General features: G+C 37.7%; 1 protein-coding gene across 1 annotated transcript in view; it reads right to left on the bottom strand.

Annotated features, from left to right (window-relative positions):
* AGPAT5 (1-acylglycerol-3-phosphate O-acyltransferase 5) overlaps positions 1–21,738 on the bottom strand; it is a 122,150-nt gene that overhangs the window by 62,862 nt on the left and 37,550 nt on the right. Inside the window, exons 3-4 of the mRNA XM_038397122.2 lie at positions 19,021–19,136; positions 10,932–11,021 (exon numbers count right to left, since the gene is read on the bottom strand). Coding sequence (XP_038253050.1) covers positions 10,932–11,021; positions 19,021–19,136 — 206 coding nt within the window. The remainder of the gene's footprint in view (positions 1–10,931; positions 11,022–19,020; positions 19,137–21,738) is intronic.

The following is a 21,738-nucleotide window of genomic DNA, read 5'->3' as shown; positions in this document are numbered from 1 at the left end:
GCAAGTATTGGAAGAAAATGAACGCTCATTACAAAGCTATAGGAGGCTTACTTTAACTATGTCGCATATATAGCGGGTTTATTTGCAATGCTACAGTTTAGAGTTTAAAACTATTTCCCAACATTAACCCAATTTTCAGGGTTTTATAAGTCTGCAGTAAAAAGCCCATTAGGTGATTTAACAAATGTTAAGAGGAAAGATAAAAAAGCCACATATCAAAAGGAAAATTAGGAAATCAATTGAGGAAATAAACAGCAGGAGCAGCTGAGCTAAGAACAAAATTCTTGTTCTCATGTAATAATTTTTAGTAATATAGATAGTATTCAACTCGAAATACAGTGGCAGAATGAACTCTAAATATAACGTGTTTACTCGACATATCACAGAGGATCTAAACTGGATTTTCTGCGTTACCACTGATGTTATTTTTAACTTAAACTTTATCTTAGACTCCATAATCACCAGAAGTTCTATTAAGTTGATCAAATATAAATTCCACAATGTTGCATAAAAATGCTCCATACCTTTGATTGGATTTGCATTAAAAACATACATAATATGCATTGGAAATGCCATGTTATAGCAAATGTTAACTATCATGAAATTAAACATGATTTGATTTTACTCAGTGTAAAAATCATGTCAGGCAGTTGTGGTTAACCCAAATAGCTGATTTCTCTGGTGTCATAGCAGAGGTTGGTCTTGTGGAAAAAGATGTGAAGGAAGAAAAGGTAGTGGCTTCGCAGATAGTCAAAGAAAGGTGTTCCATGCATAAGGGAAGTGGAGAAGAAGTTATGGAGAGGTTAGAATGAGAATACTGATTCCTGAGAGGACAAAACTGGCATTTGTGGTATGAAGTCTTTGGAGGGAGAAGGGATGCGATATGAGACAGGAATGGACCATTATCGAAGGTCAAAGTTATGAAGGGCCCTAAATGATAGCAAAAGAAGCTTAAGATTTATGCAGTGGAACTTAGTGAGAAAATGGTGGTGATATGGTCAGGGCAACATGCAAAAATCTTAGCAGCTACATTTTAAACTAACTGGAGGGACCAACTTGGGTGGTTCACAAAAGTGTAGAGAAAGAGACAACATCTTGATTGCCATGAGAAAGATTTGAATAAGAAAACTTCAGCTGCATGAATGAGAAAAAAACAGGATAGAATTTAAAGGCTGTAGACGAAAAAGTGACAGGACTTGGACACAGCCTGGATGTGTAGAGGAAAAGAGAGGGAGGAGTCAAAGATGATACCAGGCCAGAGTGACACGGAGTAGAGTAGTCATAGTCATAGAATCATAGGACTGGAAGAACCCTCGATAGGTCATCTAGTCCAGTCCCCTGCACTGAGGCAGGACTAAGTATTAGGCCATCTCTGAGAGGTGTTTATCTAACCTATTCTTAAAAACCTCCGAATCTCAGATATTCACAACCTCCCTGGGTAATTTGTTCCAGTGCTTAACTAGCCTTATAGTTAGGAAGTTTTTCCTAATGTGTAACCTAAATCTCCCTTACTTCTTGTCCTGTCCTCAGTGGATAAGAACTTATAATTTATCACCCCTCCTTTTTATAACAATCTTCTACATACATTAAGATTGTTATGTCCCCGCTCAGTCTTTTTTCCTCCAGACTAACCACATACAAATTTTTCAATCTTTCATAAGAATGTAACGCCATACTGGGTCAGACGAAAGTCTATCTAGTCCAGTATCCTATCTTCCAACAATGGCCAATGCCAGGTGCCTCACAGGGGATGAATAGAACAGGTAATCATCAAGTAATCCATCCCCTGTCACCCATTGTCAGCTTCTAGCAAACAGAGGCTAGGGACATCCTGGCTAATAGCCATTGATGAACCTATCTTCCATGAAATTATCTAGTTCTTTTTTGAACCCTGTTATAGTCTTGGCCTTCACAACATCCTCTGGCAAGGAGTTCCACAGGTTGACTGTGCATTGTGTGAAAAAATACTTCCTATGGTTTGTTTTAAATCCACTGCCTATTAATTTCATTTGGTGACCCCTTGTTCTTGTGTTATGAGAAGTAGTAAACAACACTTCCTTATCTACTTTCTCTACACCAGTCATGATTTTATAGACCTCTATCATATCCCCCCTTAATCGTCTCCTTTCCAAGCTGAAAAGTCCCAGTCTTATTAATCTCTCCTTATATGGCAGCCGTTCTATACCCATAATAATTTTTGTTGCCCTTTTCTGAACCTTTTCTAATTCCAATATATCTTTTTTGAGATGGAGCGACCACATCTGCATGCAGTATTCAAGATGTGGATGTATCATGGATAGAGGTAATATGATATTTTCTGTCTTATTATCTATACCTTTCTTAATGATTCCCAACATTCTGTTCACTTTTTTGACTGCTGCTGCACATTGAGTGGATATTTTCAGAGAGCTATCCACAATGACTCCAAGATCTCTTTCTTGAGTAACAACAGCTAATTTAGACCCCATTGTTTTATATGTATTTATAGTTGGGATTATATTTTCCAATGTGCACTACTTTGCATTTATCAACACTGAATTTCATCTGCCATTTTGTTGCCCAGTCACCCTGTTTTGAGAGATCCTTTTGTAGCTCTTTGCAGTCTGCCTGGGACTTAACTATCTTGAGTAATTTTGTATCATCTGCAAATTTTGCAACCTCACCATTTGCCCCTTTTCCCAGATCAATTACTACCATAAACTAAATGCTGTAACTTGCCCAGAAAACTATCCAATGCCACACATAGATAAGCTATTGGAGAAACTGGGATGTGCCCAGTTCATCTCCACCTTAGACTTAACTAAGGGGCACTGGCAAATGCCACTAAATGACCGCGCCAAGAAAAGGTCAGCCTTCACCACCCATGTAGGGCTGTATTAATTTAATGTGCTCCCTGTTGGACTGCAAAATGCACCCACCACCGTTCAGAGATTGGTAGATAACCTTCTGGCTGGATTTGGGGAATTTGCAGTCGCCTATCTTGATGATGTGGCTATATTCTCAGATTCCTGGGCAGAACATCTGGAACACCTCCAAGCTGTCTTCCAGTGCACAAGAGAGGCAGGATTTAGATTTTGGATTTGTTCTTCTTGATGGTTAGTGAGAGAAAATACAGGCTACCTTTTCAGGAAACAAGTTAAGTTTCACAACTTGCAGTTAGGAAAGGTCAACTTTATTTATGAATTAGCATATTAAGTAGACCAGCAATTGCTGAAGAATACTGAATACTAAAGTAATTTTTTCAGTCACTTTTCTGACTGCAACAATACTAATGCACAAGTTGTAGTAATATTAAAAAACTAGTAATAATGCCCCTACTTCATGATAATATGATTATAAAGCTGCCATACAAACTCTGGTGACAACAGTTATTGCCCTTATGATGCAAATGCAAAATGTTACAATTATATAAGAAATAGCTGATAGTGAAGTAGCACAATTTAATACTTTTTTGGTTGGTTTTTCCATTATTTCCCTTTTGCACAGGTAATACGCTTTGCCTATTAAAAAAAAAAAGATATGATGCTGGCACAGCTGACTATCTATTTCAATGTGGATTTAGGAAGCAAAAGTGAAATTTCCTGAAAGAACAAGGCAATTTAGTAGTTGATAACCTCCAAATTCCAGCAAGAGTTTCAGCTTACTATACTGTGAGAATTTCTAACAAGTCTAAAAATCAAATTCCAGCTCTTGAAAGAAAGCTCTTCTGGTACACATTATTTGGAAAGAATGAAACCACTCTGAGCAGCAGACACAAGAAGGGGCAGTTTATCTTTGCAGCAGTTTAATACAGAAAGCAGCCAAGTTTTTTTCCTTTTTACTCAAGTGTTATTTTTTAAAAGAATGAAAAATGAATGGGACCACATGACATGAGGTAGTAAAAATATATGTATGTAACCAAAAGCTGCACTAAACTAAGAGCTGGTCTGCCTCAACTCCGTTCCTGTCTTCCTTGAACTCTCAAGTTTCTTTGTTAATGGGAACAGGCATTACTCCAGAAAGCCTAAACATTAATCATTTTGATTTTTTTTTTAAAACTGTAGGTGAAAATGATAAATAATAAAGTGATCCCAAGTCCAGATTCCCCCATTTCTCTCAATCTGCAAACAACCTTTTCCCTGACACTTAAAGAAATGAATAAGAAGATTTTTTAGAAACACTAAATAAAAGGGTTTGTTTTATTTTTTGCATATTGTCACACTACTTTTCTGCCCTGACTGCAGCATCAGGTAAACAAATTATTATTCTGGAATGTCTGCCATTATTTGTCATGTCAAGGTATAAAGCAATATCTGTGCTTGTGCTAAATTCACTGGCACATAAGCTCTGTCTGACTAAAAGGTCTTCCATTAAAAACACAATTTGATGTCTTGTGGACATGTCATGTTAGATTTCAGAACTACCAAGTATCTTCATGAATAGTGTGTTAAGTGCATAAAGCTATCACTTTCTTCTCTCAATATGGTAATTGTAGATTAAATGGTATTTACAACATCTATATTTAAACTATTCTCAGACAGAGTAGATAATGGAAACTTAAGTCTCCCCTGAAATAATGACTCAGAAGTACTGCTTCTTTTATCTTAACAGACATGAGCATTTGGTTTAGTAAGTATAATCTTGACAGTTCTATTTCAATCTGGTAAATTTACATTCTCTTCTTTGGTTGGAAAGAAGTTTACAAAACAGTACATCCATTTCTATGTTGGCTACACTGATAAGTTCACATCTACACCATCACTAAAATGCTGGAACAGTCCCAATTTCACTTGAAAACCATTTTCAAAAGTTCACTACGAACAGTTTCATGAGTAAGTGCGACTCAGTGTAAGAAAAGTTTGCAGAACAATGCCCTCCGTCAGCATTTTGAAATTGGGTCAAGGAGCATCTCAGTCTCAGACTTTAAGGCCAGAAGGGACCATCATGATCATCTAGCCTGACCTGCTGCATATTTCAGGCCAGAGTACCTCACCCACCCACTCCTGCAACTCATAACCTCTGGCTGAACTACTGAAGTCTTCAAAACTTGATGTAAAGACTTCAAGTTATACAGAATCCACCATTTACTCTAATTCAAACCAGCAAGTGACCCGTGTCCCATATGGCAGAAAAAGGCAAAAAAAATTCCAGGTCCCAGAGAAACTGATCTGAGAGAAAATTGCTTCCTGACCCCAAATGTGGTAATCAGTTATACCCTGAGCACCTGAGAAACAATTTTCTATTGTAACTCAGAGCCTTCCTCTTCCATCTCTGGCTGTTGGAGATACTTCTTACAGCAAATGCAGACAAGCCATATGCCTTTGTAGGCAACCTCACCATATCATCCCTTCCACAAACGTAACAAACTCAGACTTGCAACCAGTTAGATTTTTTGCCTCCACTGCTCCCCTGGGAAGGCTGTTTCAGAACTTCACTTCTCTGATGGGTAGAATCCTTCAACTAATTTCAAGCCTAAACTTGTTCATGGATAGTTTATATCCATCTGTTCTTGTGCCACCACTAGCCCTTAACTTAAATAATGCCTCTCCCTCCCTGGTATTTATCCTTCTGATGTATTTATAGAGAGCAGTCATATCTCCCTCAGCTTCTCTTTTTGTTAGGCTAAAGAAGCCAAATTCCTTAAGTTTCCTCTCATAAGCCAGGTTCTCCATTCCTCTGATTATCCTAGTAGCATCTGTTCCAGTCGGAACTCATCTTTCTTAAACATGGGAGACCAGAATTGCACACAGTATTCCAGATGAGGTCTCACCAGTGCCTTGTACAATAGTAACAACGCTTCCCTCTCTCTACTGGAAATATATCACCTCATGCATCCTAGGTTTGCATTAGCCTTTATCATAGCTAGAGTAATTGGGGAAGGCGGGTTGCCTGTGCGGTGTGACAGTTCACTAAGGTTTACAAATGGATTCTGAGCCCAAAAAGGTTGAGAACTCCTGCTTTATATCAATAAAAAAATCCCAGAAGTGAATAGAGAGCCAGCAAATCAATTGGAGCACCAAAGCAAAGCTCCCTGTGACTATCACCAATCAAAAAATAAGCAGTTGAATAACGTACCAGCCATAACTTTTGAGTGAACTTCAAGAGTCATGCTATGTAGGGAACATTACAGTAATCCAGCCTGTATCTGGAGTGTGTTTTTTGACTGTTTATTTTTCCTGAACCTATTTTCATAGCTTTAGAATACTTGAAATGAAACAGGCCACTCACACTCTGGGCATGTCTACTCTTTCCTCCGGAGTGATTGATCTGGCGGGGGGGGGGGAGGTCGATTTATCGTATCTAGTGAAGACACGATAAATTAACCGCTGAGCACTCTCCCATCGACTCCAGTACTCCACCAGAGCGAGATGCATAGGCGGAGGTGATGGGGGAGCGTCAGCAGTGGACCTACCACAGTGTAGACATCACAGTAAGTAGACCTAAGTACATCCACTTCAGCTATGTTATTCACATAGCTGAAGTTGCATAATTTAGAGCGATTCCCCTCCCCCCCCGCAGCGTAGATCAGGTCTAAAGGTTTAAGACATGCTGCCATGACATCAATCCAGGTATTCAGTAATTATTTCTATTTTATATTCACCTCAACAGACTAAGCAGTGTTGATTAACACATTTGCTACCATGCTCACCGCTAAATGTACAATATGTTAAACTATTTCAGAAATACTAGTAATCTCTGATGGATTACTAAAGAGGATTCTGAAGCATCATTTTGTTTAAATGATATGGCAGTGCCACTCAATCTCCACCCAACTCCAAGGATTAAGTTAAACACGCACATGGCCTAGACTTTAGTGACTCAAATTTAAATACTGGAAGCACCCAAAATCCTGATACGATCTCATATCTCAAAACAGGGAAAGGAAAGATTTTTCCAACTATTTATTTTTCACAGTTACTTCAAGCTGGGTCTTCAAGTTATGTTGAGACATTTTTGTGTATGATAAAGGCAGAGAAAGAATCTTTTTGCAGATTGATAATAATTAATATACACTCTATTTACAGAAAGAATAAAATGGTTCTAATATGTGATGAGAGGACAAAGTATTGTATGCAAGCATTTTTTTCTGTAGGTTATTTTGCAACTTGGGTATCTGCCATTTGCTAGTACGAGTTAAATGTAATGTATATGTTCACTATGCTATTGTTTCATGGCAATTGGGCTTGAAAGAAAATGGAAGGATTCTTATCCAGATTGACAGGAAGCACAAATATTTAATGTATTCACGTGGTGAAATTTCAAACACAAATGCAACAGCATAAATCTGACTTCACTGTAATATTAATACTTAAAACTAGTTATACATAAATATTTGAACTTAAGCTTGCTTTGTGCAAAAAATGATCACTTTCATTAGCAGAAATATTTTTAAGCAGCCAACAATTTTGAGATCATTTATTGTTAATTATAACATGAAATTGCTATGAGGTGTAACTTAATTCAAAGTAAATTTTACCCATATAACATAGGGCAGAATTTGGCCCTTTTAAAAAACAAAATACACACACAAACACAGATATGATAATATATAGCTACTAAAACTGAACTAAGCCAGCATTACAGAAGTGTCATGAAAATCTAACCACCAAGACATGTACTAATTCGCCTTCTACCATGCCCTAATAATAATTGTATCACTTACCTACCCACAAAAAAAAGTTCTCACACAAGGCAAATAAGAGTTTTGCAATGCTAAACTAAATGACATTTCACACACTAGCCCAGGGGTTGGCAACCTTCGGCATGCGGCCCATCAGGGTAATCCACTTGCGGGCCACAAGACATTTTGTTTATGTTGACCATCTGCAGGCACGGCCCCATGCAGCTCCCAGTGGCCACGGTTTGCCATTCCCGGCCAAAGGGAGCTGCAGGAGGTGGCGGCCAGCATGTCCCTGCAGCCTGCGCCGCTTCCCGCAGCTCCCATTGGCCAGGAATGATGAACCGTGGCTACTGGGAGCTGCGGAGTACCGTGCCTGTGGACGGTCAACGTAAAGAAAATGTATCGTGGCCCACCAGCAGATCACCTGAATGGGCTGTGTGCCAAAGGTTGCCGACCCCTGCACTAGCAAAAGACCTACAGAAAAACTCTGTCAAATATTTAGTTGTCAACTTAAATCCACTTTTTACTTTTATAAACCTGAACAGACAAGTTTGCTCTTTTCATTTTAACAAAACATGTCCATACTAAGCCCCAATTGAGGATAGAATGTGCTTAAATGCTGTCCTGAGTACAGATGTCTTCTGGAATTAGGGCCTTAAGTAAGCACATCTGAGCTTTGACTGAAAACATACTATCAAGTATCAAACTTCTTTTGATTGACTATTCAAAAAGGCCACTTTAATATTTGTAGAAAATCATACCATGCCGAATCCTTGAATATTGAAGAGTATTAAGACCAAATAATCTTTACCATTGTTTCAGCTTTAAAACACGTGCCATCATTAGGACTCATCACTAAAAATGTTTGTGTGTATATTTCATAGAAAGGTAGGGCTGGAAGTGACCTCAAGAGGACATCTAGTCCAGTCTCCTGTACTGACCATCCCTTACTGGTGTTGGTCTAACCTGTTCTTAAAACCTCCAAAGACAGGGATTCTACAACCTCCCCTGGAAGCCCATTCTAGTAATTAACTATCCTTATAGTTAGAAAGATTTTTCTAACATCTAACCTAAATCTCCCTTGCTGCAGATTAAGCTGATTATTTCTTGTCCTGCCTTCAGTGGACATGGAGAACAACTGATCACTACTCTTTTTCAAAATGCGTCACTTTCTTGACCCATACTCAAAAGTGTGATACACCATAATTTGCAGATCTTTTACAGAAGTACTACTGCCTTGCCCATTTATTCCCCATTTGATTTTTCCTTCTTAAGTATATTTTGCACTTCCTCCATAGCACTTACAACCCACCAAGTTTGGATTTATTCACACATTTTATGTGCACACTCTCCACCCCATTATCCAAATCTTTAATTGAAATATGAAATGGTACTAGACACAGGACAGACTTATTTCTTTAGTTTGACTATGAGAATGTCATGTGGGACTCTGTCAAAAGCCTTATTAAAATCAAAATGTATCGTGTCTACTGCTTTTCCCCTATCCGGTAGGCCAGTAACACTGTCAAGAAAGAAAATTAGATTGGTTTGGCATGATCTGTTCTTGACAAATCCATGTTGGCTATTACTTATAACCCTATTACACTTCAGATGCTTACAAACTGATTGTTTACTAATTTGTTCCAGTATCCTTCTAGAACCGAAGTTAGGCAAACTTGTCTATAATTCCCTGAGTCCTCTTGTTCCCCTCTTTAAAGACAGGTAATATGTTTGTTCTGTTCCAATCCTATGGGACCTCACCCATCCTCCGTTCTCAAAGATAGTTCTCAAAGATAATAGCTAGTAATTCTGAGATTGCTTCAGCTAGTTCCTTAAGTACCCAAAGGGGAATTCCATCAACTTGAATACATTTGGAAGTATGCCTATACTACAGAGGCTATACCAGCACAGCCATATAGCTGTAGTTATGGCAGCAAAACTCTGTTAGAGTAGATGCAGCCTATATCAACGGTAGGGGTCTTTGCCATCGGAGTACAAACATCCTCTTCCTAAATGATGGTAGCTATGTTGACAGAAGCATTCTTCCTTTGACATAACTGTGTCTATCCTGGGGATTCAGTTGGCATAGCTACCTCGGTCAGGGGTGTAGATTTTTCAGATTCCTAATTGGATGCAGCTATGTTGACCTAACTTTTAAGTGTAGACCAGGCTTAATTTATCTAAATATTCTTTAACCTGTACATTCCCTATTCTGGATTATGGTCCTTTCCCCATGTTGTTAATGTTAATTGTGTTAAGTATCTGGACAAAATTAACCATTTTAGTGAAGACTGAAGCAAAACAGGCATTAAACACCTCATACTTCTTGATGTCATCCATCATTAGTTCTCCTTCCCCGCTAAGTAGAGGACCTACACTTTCTTTTGTCTTTCTCTTGCTCCTACTGTACTTATAGAACCTCTTCTTAATGCCTTCTATGTCCCTTGGTAGGTGTAACCCACTTTGTGCCTTAGCCTTTCTGATTTTGTCCCTACATGCTTGTGCTATTCTTTTGTACTCATCCTTAGCAATTTGTCCATGTTTCCACTTTTTGTAGAATTCCTTTTTCATATAATTTAAAGCATAGCTGATCAACTGAGATATCTCAAGTGTTACCAACTGGGTTATAATGCACAAAGTCAACAAGGGGGGGAAACACAATATATTAATGTACAATAACTAATACAAATGAAAGCATAGTGATTCCAACCACTGAACCACGGACCATAGAGGGAGTCATGAGAAAAGTCACTTGGCAGTAACAGTTGTTCTTCAAATAGAAAATTATCAAGAGATTTTCCCTGTAGCAGACTAAGTTATTCAGTTTTAAAATGTCACTTACATTAAAAATGATTAATCATCCTGACAGCTGATTAATTAAACATTTTGTAAGAATGTTTCTTGACTTTCAAAAGACCAAACTAATTTGATATACAGTTAAAAAAAAATCAGTCTGACAGGCATTACTACAGTAAGCAAGATGCTATTTTAAAATATAGGGAACAGTGAAATTGGCAGTTTCTGGAAAGAAATTCAGCTGCTGTAATGGTAGCTCTAAGGTTTACTGGCGAAGAAAAATTTGACTCACTTAATTTTTCCTATGTAATATAGACTTTAGAGTCTTTATAAACAAAGCTTGCAGTGACTAACTAGAAGTCTTAATTATCAAGAATAATCAGTGAAAATACATAAAGAAAACATGCACATGATTGCTTGTTTTGTAATTTACAAATATTAGTTATTTCTAATTTCTCTGATGCAGTCATTTCCAGTACAAAGATTGATTATTTAAAAATAATAATAAAATAAAGAGAAAAAAGTGTAACCTTACTGGAGTCTCAGCTTTCACCTGGGCCTGCAACTTGTTTCTCATTTCCTTTTCATTAAATTTGGCACTTCGTTTTACATAGATTCCTCCATGCTAGGACATAAACATTTCAAAATGAAAAGTATTTAGTATTTAATCACATACTACATTTGATGAAAAAACAAATGTTTGAATTTGGATACAAAATTTTTTTAGATAGTATGGTGACAGGTCATTAGAAACATCTATTGAGATAAAATTAGCAGCCTGCATAGTAAAGAACATTCTCTCTCCGGATGAAAGACACACTGTTTTACATTTGCATAAGCAATACATACTCTTCAACACAGTTACATATAAGGAGAAATGTTATACATGCAGATCACAATGTCCACACAAATAATTAGAAAGCACCTGACCTGTCTCATTTAATAATGTTACTGAATCAGAAGTCAATACTGGAACTGACACGATGGTCTATTCCTACAAATACACACAAAGAAGTAACTTTATTAATGCAAGTAGTACCACTGAGATTAGTGGGACTGCTCACATGAGTAAAGTTATTCATTTGCATAAGTATTTGCAGATCAGAATTTTCAAATCTGGATGTCATGCTGTAAATAGCAACACAAGACAAATATTGAAGACGCATGCAATAGGTATCATATTGTAGATACATGTATGTACGTATGTAGTAACGAGCAACACTGATCATATCACACTATTATACACTTTCACAAACAAAAGAAAGTTTGGTAATTGCAAAGAGAACACTAGCTACTGATGATACTCAGATAAATGAAACTAACTACTTGTTTTAGAAGGCAAAAGATTCTTTACAACAGTAGCATTTTCACTGGAAAACCTTATGAAAAACTAAACCATTTCCTGGAAAAGATTAGTTTTATAATTTGTCCCAGACATATTACTATTAACATTTTAAAACTGAGAGACTGATTGCACTATTAAGTTTGAAAAGAGAGAAACACAACTAAAGCAAAAAAGATAAAAGAGGATATAAATAAAATTTGCCTCTTAAAAATAAATTCCTCATTGTTATAAATAACAATATTTATATTCATGCATGCTCAAAATTAAAATGTTATCTTACCAAATCATCTTTTCATCATTGCTGCATATTTACTGCTTTTTCTAAGTACTGTAATAGACTACTTGCATTGATTTTTTTCAATAAAAATCTTTGAGAGATTTAAACACATAAGTAAAGAACATTCTCTTATAGTCTCAAATAGAGGTTTCATTAAATATATGAAAACTACATTAAGGTCCCAAGAGGATGATGGATTTTCAATAGGATGGTAAATATTGTCTTATAAGCAAACAACAATTTATTATCATTGAGAGAATGGAAGGCGGATAAGGCTAATAAATGAACCTTAAATCGAAGAGAATGATAGGTCTGCTATTTTGAGCTGGAGGAAGTACTCAGTATACATTAGATTGAGGCTGTGAGATGGGATCATTATCATCATCCTCTGCCCAAATTGTGAACCTTTTCTATTTTAAAATGTAATGTTTTCCAGAGCTCACTAATATATCCTGAACAGAAATGGAACAAGATAGGCAATAAATTCAGTTCCATTAGAAAACTAAATAAGGTGAACAGAGTGTGTGTCTGATTGGCAGACAACTATCCTGTTGAGTAAGCAAAACTGGAATGACAGGCAACTTTTTGTACATCCCTTCTGAGATGTGTAGTAAACCTGTGAACAAATAGGCGCTTTATCTTTATAAAATTATCTTCATGTCCCCCATAACACTCTGTTATTAGACATAACAGGAGGAAAGGCATGAGGAACACATCTGAAATTGAATGCGTCTGTCTGTCTCTGCTCCCGAACAAAACTTCTGCCATTTTGCATTTTCTTTCATTGTGAAGAAGTCTGTCTATGGGTGTCCCTAGCACGTGAAGATTTCCTGTATCACTAAAGTTTTCAGTGACCACTCACAGGTGGCTATCATGATTCTGCTTAGCTGGTCTTCCAGATTGCTGTTTTTCCCTGTTAGATGCATAGCCACATGTTGTGGAGAGGGCACCACTTCCATTGCCTCACTGCAAAATTAAGAATGGGCACCTTCCTGATTCTTCATATATATAATATTAGAGATGCTGTCCATAAGCACCTGAACAACTTTGTGATGGATGTGAGGTTAGAATGTTTTTAAATGCCCAACAAATTGCTCTGAGATCTAGAAGGTTTTAATGTAATTTAATGTAATGTTGTCTTTGGGGGGATTCCAATGTCCCTGGACTGCGAACCTGCAGCAGTGAGCATACTATTCTATGTTGGATGCACATGCAGTAACTGTTACGGATAGAAGATGACTGAACGATACCCCTTTGAGGGCATCATAAGGTTGAGCTTGCTAATCTAGAGATATTAGCACTTTCTTTGGAATGGAAAGCTTTTGATTCATCTGTCGCTCTTTGTCTATACGTTGCTGACAGCGAGCGTTCTGAAGTTCTTATTTTGAGACATCCATATGTTGTTGAAGTTAAGAGTCCCATAAACTTGAGATAGAACATTACCCTTTGAGAGTGCCAAGTTTCTACTGCTGATTTTACATTCAGGAACCTCTCTTGAGGAAGAAGCACTCTGCTTATCTCAGAATCTAACAGAGATAAGATTTGCTAACTGATTTGTTAGAGTGACTTCTTAGGGTTTATCATGAAACCATATTTCTGAAGAGAGTACATGTGCAGAGGACAGCATTAAAAAGATGTTCCTTTAACGACACTTAGTCAATCCTCCAAATAAGGGTATACGAGAATTCCGTCTCTTCTTAGGTGAGCTGCCACTGCCGATAGACATTTTGAGAATACTATTCAGGCAGCATAAAGTCCAAATGGAAGGAACCTGTATTGGAAGTAGTCCTCTCCCACTAAGAAACTATGGTATTTCCAATAAGGACAAGAGGAAATATGGAAATGCTTAATGGAAAATCACAAGCTGCAAGCCAATCTTTCAAAGTGAGGGTATGACAGAGGCTAGGATAGCATACAGAAACAAGATGTCTTGATGAAAGTATTGAACTTCTTGAGGTTTAATATAAGGCAAAGGCTTCCACCTTTTATTTTGTGTCAAAAGGAGAGATTGTGAGAGACCAAAGTGCCATGAATACCCAAGACTTCTGCAATAGCAGGGACTTGATTAGTTGAGAGATGCCCAGATGATCCCAACATATGAACCATGCCCACTGCTTCAAAGGAAGGCCAAAAAAACCAAACCAAACCAAAACAAAAAACAAAACCCCACAACCAACCACCAAACCCTCAGGGTCCCAGCCAATCTGACATGGGGAAGTTGCTTCCCAACCTGAATTATGACAACCTGTTATAACCCTGAGCATGCGAGCAAGACACACCAGTCCAACATATAGAAAAAGGATTCTCTGTACCACTTCAGAACACTAGTCCAAACCATTTGTTATCCTGTCTCCTGCTCTGGCCAGTCTCTGCTTAAGAGGAAGGCTAAATAAATCAACTTAGACTACACCTAGCCAATTGTGTACTGGAGAAAAAATTCCTTCCTGACCCCTCTAGGCAACCAGTGGAAGTTCTGGAGCATGAGGACCATCTACTTCACAGCAGGATTGTGATACTGATATGACTCATATTTACAAAGCCTTTTGTGGCCCTCAAGTGATTGGTATTATGTCAGTGTAAGACACTATTATTTTATTCAGTTTTACTGTTATATAAGTGTGCAGGTTTATTTTAAATTAGATGATGATACTTAAAAAAAAAAAAAAGAGTTTATCTCAAGGATTGAGTGATGCAGGTTCTATTGGGTGCAGTACATATTATCTCCTCATGTTCTGAGGAGAGGTAGAATCTCTGATCTCAACAGGTTCCTGTGAGAGGGAAGGAGAGTATGATTGGAAGGATGGATTTTTTTTTTAATTGTATTGAATATCTTCTGTGGACAATCTCTAAAATACACTTGTCCATAGGTAAGGCTAAGTTTTTGTCATGGCTATTTTTAGTAAAAGTCAGGGGCAGATCAGAGGCATTAAAAAAAAAATCATGGAAGCCTTTGACCTAGTTACTTTTATTAAGAATATCTATGACAAAATGGGGAGCTCAGCTGCGGGATTGGCACACTGCCTGCAGAGGCTGGGCAGCTGCAGGGGCCTGCTCCCAGCTCTGGTTGAACTTATGGCGTGGTCCCCCCCGCAGTGGCCAGGAGCTCCTGCCTCCCATGGGGGCCGGGAGCTACGGGGGACCCTGCAGCTCCCGGCTGAATTCACGGAAGTCGCTGGAAGTCATGGATTCTGTGACTTCTGTGAGCTCCGTAAAAAAATCGTATCCTTATCCATGGTTATAAAAGTCCAACAGTGGAAAAAAATGATATAGCCAGTCTTCAAACGGAGGGGAGTGAACCTGGATTAAGACTGGATCAGAGCTCTCGGGTCTTAGGTCACAAAGTTGACATACTGCCCAATAACATAGCTACTCAAGATGCCTGGTTGCCTCTTTATCTCAGTTTGAAGCTCTTTTTCTTTAGTTTACAAAACTGCCAAAGAGGCTATTGCTGGTGATATTACTGTCTCCTTTGAATAAGGTAAGAAGACAATCAAGGGTAGTGTTGTCTTTGGTATTTAAAACCTAGTACTTATGGCCTTTTCTTGTGCTGTTGATAGATGCCCAACTAACTGGCAGTGTATCTATTTTCCATCTTTTACAGAAACTCATCAGTGCTGGTTCCCAATGGTCCTCCTCCTTTAAAAGGAAGATCCTCCACTTTAGCTCTCTAGAGGCAGTCCCAAAAATTTAAGCCAAGCACACCTTCTGATAGAAATCATAGTAGCTACAGCTCTAGTTGTTGCATCTGAAGTCAATAGATGCTATCAAGGCATGTCATACTACTTGGAGACCTTCTGTTATGATAGCATGTTTCCTCTATTCATTCAGGCGCAAGTCAGTAAACACTGACATTTTCTTTCAAAGACGGCATTATTAGCGCACTGTGGCTTAGTAATCATGGAATTTAACTTAATGTGGAAGATGAGAAGACTTTTCTTCCCAATACATTCATTTTCTTTCTATTTTTTATCTGAGGAAATAGAGTGTACTAATCCACCCTTAGGTCTCTGAACAGCAGCTTCTACTACCAAAGAGTCTGAAAAATCCTCTAGGGGTAAATATTTATATAATTTGTCCATCTTTTTAGACACTGGCTAAACTGAGGATGGACTTGCCCAATGAGCTTTGTGGGTTGCAGAAACCCACATAGTATTAGAAGTGATATTCTGTTTGAAGAGTGAGAGCCACACTTAGCATATTGATCTCCAAAAAAAAGCATCAAAAGCAAGCATAAATTCAATGGCGCATTAATTGCTCATTATTTGTTCTGTCACTCCACCTCAAAAGGGAATCACAAAACCACCACAGGCTAATAGCCAGTTGAGGCATGGCTACTTACCCAGACAAGCAGTGATGGTTAGTAGGGGACTAGAAGGAAGCATAGAAAAAGAGTATATAATATTTTTTGCTAAATTTTTCCCAAAATTCTCTGCTGACTTTTTATCCAGCATTTTAGTGGAGAAGGACTGGGCAGAAACTGTTCTGCAGACCCACAAAAAAATACTAAGGCCAACTTTAGATACACAGATATTATATTTTTTGCTAACAGAACAATCCTGTGCCATAGCAGATGAATGTAAGGAGCTTCTTTGTTTGTTACCATTAGAAATACATATTTAAAAAAAGGTATTTGTTAGTTATGCAGTCATCTATAGATCCAGTTTCCTAATTTATATTGAATTTCTACTGTATTTGCTTTTAAATAATATCAAAATATATGTGTATGTCTCAAAACAGATTTCTGGAGGTCCATAAGCACACTGTCTATATTTTCAATTTTTTCCTCTCTGTACTTTAAAACATGTTTCTAGATCAACAATGAACTATGTTTACAAATATGTTTCCTTAGCGCCTGAATTCTGCACAACTGAGTAGCCAAAATATGTGTACATTCCAAACAGGATGTTTACCTGAGGTAGGGAATATAAATTCCATGAGTATTCCGTAAGTACATATCACTGGAAAATTTTAGTGGAGTGTGAGTGACATCACTGACAGAGCATCAACAGGAAGAGGAGGAAGTGTTTTATGTTTTTGCAGTGTTTGGTGTGATAAAGACAATAAATATACCTATTAGCTTGCACTACAGGCCTGGTGTATCCCTTTTCAGTAATTTAAACACATTTTCTTTAATACACACCCGACACTAGTGTCTGTAAACAGTCTTCCATTTGTGTCCCTGGATTAGTAATATATCTGTCTCTGTTTAATGTCTTTAATAGTATGAAAAATGTTGTGGGGCACACAAAACTACACAGGTTTAAGTTAATAACAACATTCTGTATAAAAGTGTAGCCTACATTTACACTAACTTCCAGAGGAACAATCTATTAAAAGTCAGTATAGTAGTCAGGAAGTTGAACACAGAATATTCCAGTGAGCCATTGCAAGATTTTGGAAAATAACAAAAATAACTTTGGACACCTAGTTATAGTGGATGCACTAGAGAACCTGAATTGTTAGCATTATAATAAAAGCAGAATTAGACCACCAGAGACATAGTGACTATATGCAAGGGCAACAATAGTGCTCTTTCCACAGATCATAGTCTCTCCTTGCACTCTGCACGGCAGAGGAGAAATAAAAGAGCATCAGAAACTGTCACTTTGGTTTGGGGGCTTAAGTGGGTAGGAGAGGGAACACAGAAGGAAGGGTCACTGTCTCCACAGCACATTCTTCCCTGTTCTCAGAACCCAAAAGAAGCCCCTTCACTGGAGCACCACAGGATTTGGGCTCTGTGCGTATTGAGTTGAGTGGAGCAAAGAAGCAGATACCTTCTCTGGCATGCTCCCATCCATATCCAAAGGGTGTTTGAGAACTGATGCTTGCTCCAAGCAGCACTGTATTTGAGTAAACCATCTCTACAACTACTACTTCAAAGCTATGGAGATGCCAGCCAGTGGCAGTAGTTGCAGTTCAACCTCAGTTATGACCAGAGTTATGAAATGATCAGTGAACCACATGCCTCATTTGGAACTGGAAGTACGCAGTCAGGCAGCAGCAGAGACCAAAAAGAGCAAATACAGTGCAGTATTGTATTAAACATAAACTACTTAAAAAAAAATAAAGGGAATGTTTAAAAAAAGATTTGACAAGGTAAGGAAACTGTTTCTGTGCTTTTTCATTTAAATTAAGATGGTTAAAAGCAGCATTTTTCTTCTGCATAGTAAAGTTCAATGCTGTATTGAGTCAATATTCAGTTGTAAACTTTTGAAAGAACAAATATAACGTTTTGTTCAGAGTTATGCACATTTCAGAGTTACGAACAACTTCTGTTCCCAAAGTGTTTGTAACTCTGAGATTCTACTGTACTAAAGGAGCCATGCTGTCATGCGGGAGAGGTTGGCCTAGACAATTATGCAGAAGCACTAGTCCGTTATTGGTGTAATGAGATCTGTGCAGATCTCATGACACCTGCAGGTTAAAATGACTCTGACTCTGTAGTGGCAATAGCATGAAGGCAAACTTCAACCTCCCTTGATAAAATGATTGAGAGAATATTCTCCCAGTTCTCCTCTCTTACTGGTTTTACATCAGTATTACTCCATTGTCTTCAATGAAATTACCCCCAATTTACAGAAGTATGAAAGGAGAATCAGGCTCTTACACATTGACAAGCACACATATGTAAATATCTGAAAAGGAGAACAAGTGTAAAGGATCCCAAGTTAGACACCACCTCTAAATTTTGCCCCAGGATTTTAATTCTGATATTACTCTAAAACACAGTATTTTATTAATTAGAAATATTAGTTAAAGCTGAATCGATCTTCTGATAAACAGCTGTTTTTTACATCAATGTTAGATAAATGTTCAAATGTATACACTTCTGAATGAGACCAAGTAATTTTCTTGTTAAAATAAAGGCACACCAAGAAAATTTTGACTTATTGCTACTCCTTTTGGACAAGTAATATTAGAAATACACAGTAAAGAAGATAATAAATTTTACGCTACATGTGCAAACAGTAGGAAAAAACCAACCAACCAAACGGGAGTTACCTGAGAAAAATACCACCCATACAAGGGAAGCCATTTTAACCCATCTTTCAAAACGTATCGGACATGTCCAAGAGCATTCTGTCTGATTGCCAACATGTCTGCAACAATCCAGTCAACTGCAAAGACAAAAACCCAGAACTCTTTAGTCAAACTAGGCCTCAAATATTCCTGAGGAAACAAAAAAACATTTTGTACATAGGATAGTACTAAAGTGCTTCTGAAACAGTAATTATGCTTCTGATGTTCATAACAGAAATCTCATGAGAGGAAAAAACACTCATGTAGTAAACACTCAAGATAACTGATATTTTTCAATGGCAATACTAAGAAATCTTCCCAGAATCATAAATTATTTGCTACTTCCTTGTCAACTTTTCCTGACACATTAATTACTCCTGTTCATTCATAACTTTAAATATTTCATTCCAAGAGATGGGTGTTGGGTTTTTGTTTGTTTTTTAGTTTCATAGAATCATAGAAATGTAGGACTGGAAAGAACCTTGATAAATCATCTAGACCATTCCCATACAGTGAGGCAGGACTAAGTTTTGTCTAGACCGTCTCTGACAGGTGTCTGTCTAACCTGTTCTTAAAAATCTCCAATGACAAAGATTCCACAACCCCCCTAAGTAATTTTTTCCTAGTATCTAACCTAAATCTCCCTTGTTGGAATTTAAGTCCATTACTTTTCGTCCTATCCTCAGTGGATAAGGAGAACAATTTATCATCCTGCTCTTTACAATCTTATGTACCGTAACATTGTTATCATGTCCCCGCGCCGCAGTCCTTGCTTCTCCAGATTAAACCCAATTTTTTTTAATCTTTCCCCTTGGGTCATGTTTTCTAGACCTTCAATCTTTTTTGTTGCTCTTCTCTGGACTTTCTCCAATTTGTCCGTTATCTTTCCTGAAGTGTGGTGTCTACAACTGGACACAGTACTCCAGTTGAGGCCTTATTAGTGCTTAATAGAGTGAAAGAATTACTTCTTGTGTTCTGCTTACAATGCTTCTGCTAATACATCCCAGAATATCTATATCTATATATTTTTTAAAATAACAGTATTACAGTGTTGACTCCTATTTAGTCTGTGATCCACTATAACCCCCAGATTCTTTTCTGCAGTACTCCTTCACAGGCAGTCATTTCCCATGCATGGACAGCACTTCACTACATCTTTAACAAGAAAAAAAAAATTAGTTCTAGATCCAAAAACTTGTTGACACTTGAAATTTTGTCATCAATTACCTGAAAAGATTAAGGGGCTGATCTTGCACAAGTATAACTTTGTGCATGCAAGTAGCCACATTGACTTAAATTCTATAAAGTTTGAGTTCACGTGGATTCCCAAAGCTGTGTAGAAGTAAGAGTGGGAGGTATCTGGTCTTTATGAAGATAACTGTAGTGGAGGTTTCAGAAAGTGGTCACTGAAAGAGGAGCATTCATAATGGGGCAGAATTAAGGTTGAGATTCATTATCTGTTGTATACAGTGATTTAGCTAGCGGTGAGGTATATCTTTTTGGGTGGAGGAACAGATGGTATGTATTGTTACTTAACTTTTTGTTTCTTTGTTGTTGAAGATTTGCATTAGGCATGTTGCTTGCAATAACCTTACATAACACACATTTTGTGTATAGGCCATGTGCATACACAAATTACTACTTTCTGAAAAACCTTGCATCAGAATCCATTTCCATATTGGCAACTTCTTACATGTCCCACAATATGGAAAGCAGACATTTGATAACAATCATCTTATTTTAATATGTTAAACATTACAGTTAATATATTTTAAAGGGGCCTTGCCTGTTTTCCAGTTTCATTGATCAACTGAAAGTCCAATTTGTGGCATTTAGGCATGTACCTCTGCAATTTGCTTGTACAAAGAGCCATCAGGTGCACTGAATTTATCAGGAAATTTTGTTTTAGGTTACTAGTTTTCTCTACCATGTATGAAAAATATATTTTCCTCTCCTCCAAGGCTGGAAGGTCCCCTACTTTGTACGTCCCTACTCAAGCTTGAGAGAGTCCCTCACTTCCTTGCCATTTAATTTTTTCTTCTTTATGACCCCCTACCTCTGAGGACACCATGGATTTCTCCTTTGGAGTCCTTCATTGCTGCTCTTTAGATCAGCTGCAAAGACCAATGATGAATACCGCAAAACACTTATCTAAAGCAAGAACAGACTTTGTCAAATCAATCAAAAGAAATACAGTGGCATCACTCCAGTGGAGGGCCTTTAGCTCTGGAACTTGCTGCTCTCCCTAGGTTGCCAAAGCCAGATTCCATTGATCTTCAGGGCACAGTGCAAGATTGTTTTCTCCTGCGCTTTTGCCTAATGGGGGCATTTAAGGGGTGCTATATAATTTAAATGATGGGTGAGACTCTTCCAGAGTTGACAATGATCAACAAGTTAGGTACAGAATCATTACTGTTGATCATTGCCCAGATACTATGCTGTAGACAGCTTCATGGATACATTTCTTTTCAGTTAATTTAGAATAAATAAAAAGCTCTCATACACAAGGTCTAAGCACCCAGCCAATCCTTTAAAGTTACAAAAATAAAATGCAATACTGTCAGTTCACCCCTGTACCAAGCAGCACCAAATAAATCAAATACCAACACCCCCACATATCAGCCTACTGTACACCTAAATACTCTGAGGAAAGCTAAAACTAATGGGCCATAAAGCACATAAGTTTGTAGGTACCAATTC

This window comes from Dermochelys coriacea, chromosome 3 (genome assembly GCF_009764565.3).
Source record: "Dermochelys coriacea isolate rDerCor1 chromosome 3, rDerCor1.pri.v4, whole genome shotgun sequence".
In the NCBI taxonomy this organism is placed as follows: domain Eukaryota; kingdom Metazoa; phylum Chordata; order Testudines; family Dermochelyidae; genus Dermochelys; species Dermochelys coriacea.
The sequence above is the reverse complement of the archived record's forward strand: the minus strand, read 5'-3'. Positions and strand labels throughout refer to the sequence as shown.